Source organism: Aphidius gifuensis, linkage group LG6 (assembly GCF_014905175.1).
Source record: "Aphidius gifuensis isolate YNYX2018 linkage group LG6, ASM1490517v1, whole genome shotgun sequence".
NCBI lineage: Eukaryota > Metazoa > Arthropoda > Insecta > Hymenoptera > Braconidae > Aphidius > Aphidius gifuensis.
The window spans coordinates 735619-748378 of NC_057793.1; the positions used below are offsets into that span (position 1 = coordinate 735619).

General features: G+C 26.0%; 1 protein-coding gene across 4 annotated transcripts in view; it reads right to left on the minus strand.

Moving 5' to 3' along the window:
- Positions 1-1436: 1436 nt before the first annotated feature.
- LOC122858639 (endothelial transcription factor GATA-2-like) overlaps positions 1437-12760 on the minus strand; it is a 38752-nt gene continuing 27428 nt past the window's right edge. For all 4 annotated transcript variants that reach the window (XM_044161632.1, XM_044161629.1, XM_044161631.1 and 1 more), the window contains exons 5-8: positions 9526-9660; positions 3528-3717; positions 3156-3355; positions 1437-2949 (exon numbers count right to left, since the gene is read on the minus strand). In XM_044161632.1, coding sequence (XP_044017567.1) covers positions 2923-2949; positions 3156-3355; positions 3528-3717; positions 9526-9660 — 552 coding nt within the window. In that variant the 3' untranslated portion in view covers positions 1437-2922. The remainder of the gene's footprint in view (positions 2950-3155; positions 3356-3527; positions 3718-9525; positions 9661-12760) is intronic.

Sequence of the window (12760 nt, forward strand, 5' to 3'; positions counted from 1 at the left end):
TCGTCAACCACTGCTTTCATTTTATCATTATAAAAAAAAAAACAAACTCAATAATTAACTGTAAAAAAATAAAAATAAAAAATTGATTAAAATTATTATTAGATAATAATTAATAAGTAAATAAAATAAATATACAACTGACATATAATAAATTTACCGGTATCAAAATTGAACCAGAAAACCGTGTGTACATGTCCTGTCGTAACTTGATAATTTATGATTAATTGATACAATAAATTACTCATACTTACTCCTTAATTTCAAACCTATAAATTCATGAAAAAAAAAACATTTTTTTTTTGGGTTTTCTAATCAATTGCATAATAATTATTATAAATAAAAAATACTATGTTTTTTTTTTATTTTTTTATTTTTTATGATTTATCATTTAATTTATTTTAAGTTAAAACTTTTTTTACAATAATATCTTACACTCATTTTATACACCGTTGCCGTCGGATTCAGCTTGCCTTCATACACGATAGACAACATTTTTATTATTTTTAATTTCTAATATAGTTTTCACTTTTCTTCTGTCCGACAATAACGTTTATTTATTATTTATTATTTATTTCACTTTATCCATTCATCGTAGTTGGTATTTTTTTATTTATTTTTTTTTATCTTTTATTTAAATCATATTTTACAATCTACGATCTACATCCCTAATAATACTCTATAATATAGATACCATTTTTTTTTTTATTTTTTTTTTCATTTTTTTCTTGTTTTTTTTTTTTTTTTATTTTTTTTATTTTTCTATTGATCGTTTTTGAGTATTCCTGAATTAAAATTAAGTAAAATTAATTACTTTATATTTTTATTTTTGTTTCTGGAATATCACAAATATTTTTTTGTTATTTAATTTTCAATTGGCATATTCTTGTTATAATTCAATTGACATTTTTTGGATGTCTCAATAATTTATATTTTATTGTGAATATGAGCTGTTGTATTTTGTCTCTGCCAAATGTGTTAATTAATTTTTCTACAGTAACGTTTATTATTGACAATCACATTATGATGTTGTTTTTATTTAAAATTATCTTCGATTTTTTTTATTATATATAGGTGACATACATATCTGAAAAAAAACATGAGCTTTTTCATATTTTTTATTTTAAATATATATATTTTTTATCAGCGCATTCATTCATTTTTTAATACTTTGACTATCTATATAAATTTATCTTGATTATCCAAATGATATAATGCACAATCACTTATTTTCTGACGGTTATTTACCAATAGAATTCACTTATTTTTTACTTTATATGTTTTTTTTATTTTTACTATTGATGTTGCAATTGTTTTTTTCTTTATTTTAAATATATATATATTTTTTTTGCTGTGTCAAAAATTGTTACGATACAATAGACTCTAGTTTAATATAAAAATCACACGTAACGTTGACGTGATTTTAATGAAATATTTAAATGATTTTTTTCTGACGGGATTTCATGCATTTTTTTGACTAAAAAACATTTTAATTTTTAATATTTTAACATTAAGAAATGACCAAAGTATCCGATGACCACTCAAGATAACTGATATATAATTTATAAATTTTTTTATTTTCTATATTTGCTAGCCGGTAAAACACACGAAGAGGTAAAGCACCAAGCGAACAACTGCCCTGCTTATAAAACTCTATTAAAATCATTTAAAAAAATTTTTTTTTCATTTCATTTATTCTTCCAATTAATCTGCATTTAATGTTTCAATTGTTTATGTATTTAATATATATCTTGCAATATATTTTTAAAATAAAAACTTCATTGTTGCTGCTGCTGCTTTTTTTTTTTCATGTTTTTCATCAAGAAGAAACAAGGGTGGAGAGAAACCAAGACGAGAAAAAACAAAATAATAATAATAAATAAATAAAGATAATAAAAAAATAAAATAAAAAAAACATGAATAAATAAAAAAAGATACAACGCGAGTTGAGCAGCCGTCGCATAGTGCCGATAAAATCTTTGCTCGTTACCTTAAATTGCACGATAATCATCGATAAAGAGAGAAAGAGAGATAAAAAGTAGAAAGAGAAAAGGGCGGGAGGACTTTTTTCTATAATTCTTCGTGTCTCGTATTTGTACGCAAACGACGGAATATTTATTTTTTTATTTTTTCTACATTTATACGAATCTAAAGTTATGTGTTGCGACGAGGTAAAAAAAGAAAAAAAATTATATTTTTTAAAAATGTCATTTTTTGGGTTTCATACCCTTAAAAATTAAAAAAAAATTAAATTTTTTTTTCTTTTCATATACCTTACATCACATGATAATTTATTTTAATAATTTTTTTTTTTTTTTTTCTTATTTACAGTAACATAACGACTCGATAAAGATAGTAGCTGACTTCGTTTTGTACTTGGGGCCGGGGGTTTATTTTTAACCCTTCGGTTAATTATATACTTTACATATTTACAAGGAATTCATCCGCACGATTACACATTATAATAATTTTAATATATAATATTAATAATTCTCTGTATAATATATAATTTTTTTTTTTTTTTTATCAACACTTGACAAGTGTCATTTGAGACTTTAAATATTTAAATAAGAGAATAATAATCATTCAATAATGTAAAACAACAAAAAACATTGAGTAACCGCATATCAATTTAAAAAAAGTTTTAAACTTATTTTTCATATCTTGCTGGTTTTTTTTTTATCTAACTATGTGTACAATCCAATATATATTTATATAAATAAAAAGATTTATATTTAAATATATGTATAAATAGTTTTTCTTTTTTTTTGTGTATGTGGTTTTTTTTGTTTTATATTGTTTACACGAATTACCATTGAGTGAGCATTAAAAAAAAGAAATAAAAATTTATGCATATATCAGAAAATGGTGGGCTGTGTCCTGAGCTACTGCCGACAATTCTGTTTCAAAATCACTTGGACTCATTCATGTGTAGTCACCTCGCCAAGTGCCCTGCAACATTCAAAAAAAAAAAAAACATATTTATGAGTTAAAATTTCATGAAGATTGTTTAAATTTAGGTTGATAATTGGTGGATATTTTGAATCTGCTTGTTTTTTTATTTTATTGATGGGTTGAAAATTAAATTTGATATTTAGTTGGTCTTTTTGTTTTTTTCAATTGAAGACAATTTATTTGTAAAAATTATTGAAACTTACCATGCCATTCGTTGAGGCAAGTTGAAGACTCGATAGACTTGACATGTGATGTGAGTGAGAATGTGGATGTGAATGAGGATGAATTGATGGTGGTGCTGGTGGTGCAAAACCCTGATGTAGACCACCCGTGACACCGACACCTGGATGATACATGTAATGCTGTAGTCCAGGATGCATTGCATGATGATGCTGTGTTGTGCCTATTCGAAACAAACAAATAACAACAAATTATTCATTAAAAATATTCTAAGAATTTGTTTTATAAATACAAAAATAAGCTATTTAATTTATTTTTAAATTCAAATATAAATTAAAATCAACTAATTTCACTTGAAAGTTGTTTAAAGAAATGAAAATTCATGATAAACTTACCCATTGGTGAACCAAATCCAGTGTGAAATGGTTTGTTGTCCATATCCAAATGGCTACTTGCTTTGATCATGTCACCCATAACACCACCAAGACCTAGACAACCACCAGATTTTTTCTTTTTACTTTTTGATGATAATTTACGATTTCTCGTTTGTATTCCTTCCTTCTTCATCGTCAATGGTCGGTTAACCTGTAACAGCAAATAAACAACGAAATTAGATTTAAAAAATTATTTAAAAATAATAAAACTTGTAAAATAGATAGAAAAATATAATAATTAAAAAATTAAAAATATGCAACATGTGATGTAGGATTATTGAAGAAAATAAAATTCAAAACAATGAGCTGTATACAGCCAAAGAACTTGATGTAATTGCAATATGCAAGTGAACATAATTTAAGTGCATCATGGTAATAAATCGATCGATTGACAGCATGTATACGTGGGTAATGATTAACCACACGACAACCAATCAACACATTTAACAACATTTTTTTTTTTTCATTTTAATTTTCATTGTTTTAACATTTTTCATTATTTATGTTTATTTTATTTTTTATTTTCAAATGAACAAGCAGTATAACGTCAAGACCCAAGTTCCAAGGTTTTATTGAAAGACACATAGTTAGAGAGGAGGTCGAGTTGCAATTAATATAAATCCCTCAGATTCTTACTACGACATTTGTGTGTGTGTGTATTTATAAACTTGAACGACACAAGTAAAGATACGACAAGTCTACAATTAGCAAATCGACAGCCCTCGCAGGCGCAATTCGTCGTCGACAACGTCACCCGCGTTCCACCATGTCTCAGCCCTTTTTTTTATTTTTATATATTAATGCAAGTTTATGTCACACTACTTTTATTAAAACAAGCCAAAAAGTTATTTCAAATATTTTTTTTTTAATTAATTAAAATTGACTCTGGTATACATCAAGAAATAAGGGTAATAAAAAAAAATTAACAGTGTCATTTTGTTGTCAATGTAATATTATTTTTAACTGGAGGAAAAAAAATTTGAAAGTAAAATAAAATTGTATTAAATTCTACAACTAAAATTACAATTATTGTTATTTAAATTTATTTATTTGAATAAATATTACAACAATAAAAAGAGGAGCTTTTTTTAGTTTAAAAAATTGAAAATTTATATTGTATTTTAATTCAACTGCCAAGTTAAATATTTAATAAAAATATATTTATTAAATTTAGCAAGTTGATGATATTAAATTTCAAAAATATATGTTATTGATTAAATTGTTTGTTGGCATCATCTTGTTTTTTCTACCGTTGTTATTTCTACCGTAAACCGATTGGAGTATTTTTTTTTTTTTTCGTGTGCAATACCAAAGTACAAAATATAAAATGTACATATGCAAGTATATATTGTTGTACACCAAGAAAGACCCGAAAGACAGTGAAAAAAGTAAAAAAAAAAAATTACAAAAAAAAAAAAAAAAGATAGTATAAGGCGGAGAGAATCTCTCGTCGAGACTTTGTAGTTGCCGCGACGTGACGCAACTGCCAACATGGAGAAAAGGTTCCCGGTATTATAAAGACTAAAGGAACGAAGAGGATAAGAAGATGCGTATGTGATGCGTCTCATGATTTCATTTTTTTTTTTTATATTAATTTTTTTATTTAGTGTTTGTAACTTTTATACACCAAAAAACATTTTTTTTTTTCTTTTTTGTCTCACTTGCATGCATACCATAAAAAAAAAAATTTTTTTTTAAATTACAATATAATTTTTTTGTTTGTTTTTTAATGTTATTTATATTTTTTTATAATTTTTCCAGTTAGCCCTCTATTGACCAGACGGTCAATGACTCGTTTTGGAATAATGCAATTGTACGAATTTGTTAAATTAGCCGGCACTTCAGAGACAACTTCAAGCCGGAAGGATGAATCTTTATATTTTCTCAAATTATTTTATTATTTTTTATTTGAATTGTAATTTATAAAAAGTAATTATTTATTTATTTATAAATAAACAACTATTTTATTTATTTATATTTTTGTTGAGCTAATATTTTTCCCCCTTTCCCACGAATAAAATTGTTTTTTTTTTTGGAAATCGAAGCAGAGTTTTGTGAAGCCGTCGCATTGGATATATCATTGAACCAATTTGAATACAATGAGATGCTTTAATGGATACCAAGACCGATCGAGTTTGCGGGTGTCCAAATGTTGGAGGTGCAAACGAAAAGATACGTGAGTGAGACAATGTTATGGAGAATTTTAAATAAATAACAGAGAAGAATTATAAATAAGGTGAATTTTTATTTAAGACAACCACGATTGATGTGATCGCACACGATGCAACAGCACGCTTTCAGAATAAATTCGCTTATATACACAAATACATATTTGAAATTTTGATATACATAATTTTCAAATGCAAAAAAAACATGCATTTTTACAGTGTGTATTTAATTTCGACAAGGTCAATGCTATGCAATACCATTCTATTGACAAATTTCATACTGAAAAAAAAATTAAATTGTATTTTGATGCATGATGACAATGTCTTTGTTATTTTTAAAATAATTCAACAATTTTCTTGAGTTTTAGCTGACGAATAAGACAAAAAAAAAATGTACATTGTTTGATTCATCGATGAAAAATCTATGGGCAGAACATAACGGTGTCTAGTTGAAAATAAAAAATATGCAAAAAAATATATGTGCGTTTTAACGACGGTACACCGACGGAATTTAAAAGGACCGGAAGTTGTGCTTGCGTGTGTTAAGTATTGAATAAATCAATCATTAAATTCTGTCATTAAAAAAAATATATTTTTTGTATAAAAAAAAAATATAAAATGAATTTATTGGATGTGTATAATTAAAAATATCATTTAGATGTATTTTAATACTTGTTAAATATATAAAATATAAAATCAAGATTAAAAAGCGACATACAGTAGCTTGAAGTATCAACTGTCTGATCACCAAGTTGAGATCATCTTCAGAGTGCAGAAAGTCCTAAAATTATAGTTTCTTATCTTTGGAAAATATCACGAGTGCAATGTACCAATGTTTCTCAGTATATTTCCAACTATATTTATATACATTTTCAAAAGCCATAAAAATATTATTTTTTTTTTTCAAATAAGCAAGAAGTATCAAGACAGGAAGCACACATATTCCAATTGCGATTATATCAAGTCAATATTTCAAAATTTAATCTGTAAATTTAGATGAAAAAAAATAGATGAAATTGTTATTTAAAATCTAGACTACATCTTCATTAAAAAACTCGATGAAATAATATAAATAAAATTGTTAAATTATCATTTGATAATTATTATTTTTGATTTGATAAATTAAAATTGTCATCGTGATTAAATTAAAATAAATAATAATAATATGTATTATGTAGAGTGAATAAAAAATTCCAGGAAATAAAAGTTGAAAAAAAGAGTTGAGGGTCACACGATCCAGAGATCCAGAATGGTGAATGTAACACTAGAAGATGGCTCGAATCAACCAGTTGGAAATCAGAGACCGCACTAGGACATTTCCAAGAAACAACTCGTCTCATTATTTATTATATTTTGTCCTCTTATAAAAAATACCTTTTTTCCAAACTTTTGATATTCATTATTTATGTTGAAACAAATATACGTTAAAAAATATATTTACATAGTTGAAATTGAATTTATAATTTTACTTTTTATTTAAATTTTAAATGTTTTTATACTTTTATGGCTTTTATACTGCAATTCATTTTAGTTTTATAAAAATTTCAAGTAAGAAAATATGTGACAAGTATTTACTAGATCTAAATTTCTCAAAAAAAAAAAATTTTAATTAACATTTTACATATTTCTCAGTTTTCAGGGCTTTTTTTATTTCCAAGAAATAACAAGTGACAATAAATTTAAACAACCCTTGAATAAATACTCAAATTCAGTATTCATAAAAAAAAAAAAAATAATAATAAAACATGTATAAGAAAATAAAAAATAATTAAAATAAATTTTAAAATATGCTTTTTTTTGCAAGTCAGAGGACAAAGCGAGGGAATAAAAAAAATATTTATTCAAGCGTCTTTCGTCACGACATCCGTTTGAGGTCACACACATAAAAAAAAAAAAAGTGACTATTGTGACACAGGGGGAGTTGGGTGGTTTGAAATCAACACAGGGAGAAGGGGTGAATTATAAATTTATTAAAATTTTTTTTCCAGCAAACATGAAACACGAGATTGTTTGTCCATCAAGAAAATTCTTGCCCATACATATAACATCATTTTAATTTAAGAAAAATAAAAAAATTTTTTGTTTATAAATTTTAAAAAAATTATATTAATTTGATTAATTTATTTAAGCATATAAAAGTAGCTTTTTTGTTGGTTTTTTTTTTTTTTATTTTTAAACATAAAAAAACTGTTCAATTGTGTTAAAAAAAAAACTGACCACAAGAGCCTTATTCGGCAATTTATTCGACAAGTTCTCGGAGATTGCGGTTGAGACTTGAGTCTCTTGAAAGTAAAATACATCGTGTCGCAGGAGTATTTAACAACTGCGACAACAAAATAAAAAAATTTTTTTTTCCTCATTTTTTTAAAACCCTTTTTTTTTGCTTTAATTAATGATTACCGAGAAACGTGTCTGTATAGCAGCCAAATAAATCTCTATAAATTTGTATTTTTCATTTTCTGAATATTGATATAAAAATACACACAATGTTAAAATCAATTAAATTTTTTATTTTACAAACAAAAATAATAATAATTAATCATTGACATGTCACTTGAAAAAAATATATATATATTTATTTAATTTTGAATTTTATTTTGTATGATTTTAGGGTATAATTTGAGTTGAGTGACCGTTGTGAAAATTTATTACTCAGTTGATAATAATCAGTGAATATAAAAATAAAAATATATAATAATTGTCAGCATGATTTGACGATTAGGTATATTTTTAAAAGGGGCCATAGTGTGTGCGCATTTGAAACAGTAGATATGATTTTTAAGCTAGACTTGACAAATGTATGTCTGGCTTCTTGAGGCGAATCGACCGAGCCAATTAGCTATTGCTGATAATGAATCAGTTACTCGGTAATGTGCACGCGTGCTACTCCTCAATCCTCATCATAACAAAAAAAATAAAAAATAAATAAAAAAAAAAAAAACAGTCTTTTATATATTCTTTAAAATGAAAAATAGAATTTTATTTTTTTTCAAATTATTTACAGAAGCGTAATAGATACAGGGTATTTTTCCGGATGCAAAAAATTGAAACGATCATTTCTTTTTATTTTTTTTTTGTGACAAAAAGACCGGTCATTACGACAAACGATGAAAAAGAATTTTAGTGAAGTGTATAGTTTGTACACAGAAAAGAGAGGTTAAAAGGTCGTAATATATCGGGTTCGCTATTGTATCTTTCAAGTATTTTATTGTATGGAGTTTGTGCTGATGGGAACCTAATTCTTCTCTCAATTGATCGAGTATCAATGTCCCTATCGTGCATTAAAAGTATAGCAATGGTGACATCAAGGATACGAGAATTTCCTTTTGACGGAAATCGGTATAAAGAATGTAACAGTCTCTAGAAAATAATTCTACTAGATATTTATATTGTTATACAATGGAGATTCAAGTAATAAAAAAATAAAATAAATAAAAAAAAAAAATCACTGTCTTATTTTGGATACTCGATGAGTTTATTGAGGCAACTTCCGGTGTTTCCTGTGTCACACGCAGTTGATCACGCTCCACCCTTACTTGCCCATCGTCAGCACATCCGGTTTACGACACCTTAATTATTGATGCAACAAGAAAAGTCCCCTTGATAAAATACTGAACAGCAATTTTGCCAAAACAACCCTCTTAAATATTTTACCAACAAACTTGTTTTTCATTTTATATTGTCTTTGTTTTTATGACGCAAACAATGCGATTTTATCACGTCTCTTCAACTTTGTATATACGAGAGTTTTAAAATATTATTGTTGGGTCAATATGTGTATGTGTACTTACGTTGTGAAGTTTGTAATAAAGGCCGCACGCGTTGCATACAGGCTCACCTGCCTGATTTCTTCGCCACAACGTCGTCGTTGCAGTTTTACAATTTGCGCAACTTGTGCCTGCTCTTCTTGCTGCACTTTGAAGTGACTGTAATAATACAAAAAAAATAAATATTATTATTGAATAGTTGAATACATGGAGTTAAATTAATCATAATAAAAAGACAAATTTTTAATATAGAAATAAATGATTGATGGAAAATTTAAAAAGACCAAAAATCGATCGGTCAAAATTAGACAACAAAGTCAATGGACGCCTTGCAGTCTCTTCCTAATCCTTTTTATAATTTTTTTTATAATTTTTTTTTTATTTGACAATAAAGATCGAAGAGAAAAACGAGGACAAAAACTCGTGACTCCGATATATGCTCGTATTTCAGTGTCCCGTTAAAAAGAGATATCCAAAAAAAAAAAAAAATGAACAAAATCTTGACACCTGTGCCCCCGAGTGGCAAACACTTAACTAAAAAGGTCTATTATCCTTTAAAATCCAATAGCTTATTTACCTTTTCCCACACACTCATGCTTAATTTTTTTTTTTTTTTTTTATTATATATTTTCAGTACAACCGAAAATGGTGCAAGAGGTAGAGAGATGATTTTAGACTTGGATCAGGTATAAAGCCAGCCACTTTTCATCAAAATAAAAGAATCAAAAAAAAAAAAAAAAGAGAGAGAGAGAGGAGGAGAAGGATTGCCCGATTTAAAATCCTCATTCCGCTCGACCCAGCCCAGTGACTGGACCACTTAACCCCCAAGATGACATGGTACATTTGACGTCGACCCAAGATGCATTCCAATCATATAGGTATATACACATACATTGCGTGGAATCACATATTCACATGTGTACGTACATGGATAAATAATAATATAATAAAAAGAGAGAAAGGTATGGATGAGGTCGCTGATGCCAAGTATTTATTATGTGTCACTGCTATATACATGTATATGATATTAAATTCATTGGCATATATATTCACTGTGTATCTATCAAGCCATTGTAAATGTCCTTCAATGCAACCAGTGTATATGTTTTTTTTTTTAATATTTTTTTTTTTCGATCACGCGGGAGTTATTGGTATTTTATTGAGCGCCTCTTTGATGACTCGTATAAATATATACATACACGAGGTGTATATCAAAATATCATCAATTTCCAAGAAAATTTTAACAAAAAAAAATGTAAATTTTAAATTATTTATTATTTATTTAAATATATATTTTTAAAAATATCAAAATTGATTGGCCATTTTTTTTCTTTGCTCCAGTTGTTAATTTTATTTCAAATGAAAATTTATTTGATTTCAAAAATTCTATGCAAATCAATAAGCAAATTGATGTTTATAAAAAAAATAACAACAATAAATTGAAAAGTATAAAAACATGTAAAAATAAAAAAAGATTTTCATTTGAAAAATGCATATTTAGTTGGTCTTGCAATTCTTTGAATTGATGGTGACGGTATGATTACAGCTAAGGGTTGAAAACGTCTGTGTGTAATCATGCTCTATCACCAGGATCTTATCAGTGTGATAAACCCAACCAGTGGCAAAAAAAGCAAAAAGGGTCGACGAATATAGAATTTTCCATTGTAAGTTTCTATGTGTACACTCAATATAAAGAAGCCTCTGCGCTCTGATTGGTTCGAATAAAAACCAAATCAATACCAAGTCCACCTCATCAATACATTTACACACACAATTTATCATGTTCTAGATCTTTGACACCCTGATAATTCATCGATACAGTTTTGTGTGTGTTGGCTGGTTTTGTTATTCACATTTGAAAAACTTTTTCTTTTTTTTTTCAAATCTTTGTAGTGAAACAACTAATGGTTATTAAAACTGACATCTGATGTATTTTTTTCTATCTTTTTTAAATTCAATGAGAATTGATGTTTTTAAAAAATTTTTAAAATTGCAAATAATTAATTTAAAAATAAACAAAATGTAAAACGATTTAATTAATTAATTTTATTTAGTTGAATAAAGTCTATTAAAAAAGTTAATCGATAATGAAAATAAATATAATTTAATAAATAATGCAAAATAATAAGTAAAAGTCAGAGGATTTATTATGCAAATTATTGGTTATTTACCATCGAGGAACGATTGAGTGCTGGATAATTGCCACTGGTGTGTATATATACATTCAAAGTTGTAATTTTTTTTTTTTTAAATTTATTTTCATATTCATAATATTGTGTGGATGAAAATAAATAAATAAAAAAATTAATGTAAACCGGTTGCAGTGTGTCTTCCCAGACATACCGAATATGACATTTGTAAATTTATATTTTATAATTTTAAATATTATTTACAGTGAGAATAACGAATCCACGTGTCACTTTCACAACTCTCAAACTGGATTGAAAAACAAAAATTCAATACTATATTTAATAATTAAAAAATAAAAATATAAAAAATTAATTTTTAAAAAACATTAGAACACCAGCGTTGAATATGAAATTTATAAATTTAAAAAACAACAATTCATCTGTATATTATAAATTCTTGTTATGAAGAGATGAATCGATTAATTGATTGGCATAGTAAGCATAAAAGTGAGGCCAATGAACGTGGATATATATTAATTGCCGCATCAATATGATCATTTAAATTAAACCAATCAAAATGCAAGATTATTAATTACGCGCAATGACTTGTTATTAAGAGCATAACAGGGGGCGTATTTAAAAATATATTTGATTCGTCACAATATCTAATAACTTTTTTTATTTTTTCATCTTGATGTATTTATTAATTTTCAATTGAGAAAAAAAAAAAAATATTAAATTTTAAAACAAAAAAATAGCTGTATAAATTTTTATTAAAATTATTTCTACTTGTTATTTTTTAAAAAAATATAAAATTTAAGCTTTAAAAAAAATATTATTTTATGCTTTAATATTGTAATTTATTTATAATAATAAAAATAAAATGATTAATTGAAAGGTAAATGAAAGTTGTGTGGGAGATTCTTAATAAATCCAGTAATTAAAAACAGTATCCAGCAATAATTAGTGAGCATCATTGGATTCTTGGATGAATATATACAGTGCAAAGGGGATGAATCGATTATCGAGTATATAAATAAAATCAAAAAGAAAAAAAGATGAGAGTAAATTATCTCAAATATATACATGTATAGCAAGTTCGTAATGCGCCAAGTTAAACGAGCGCTTAC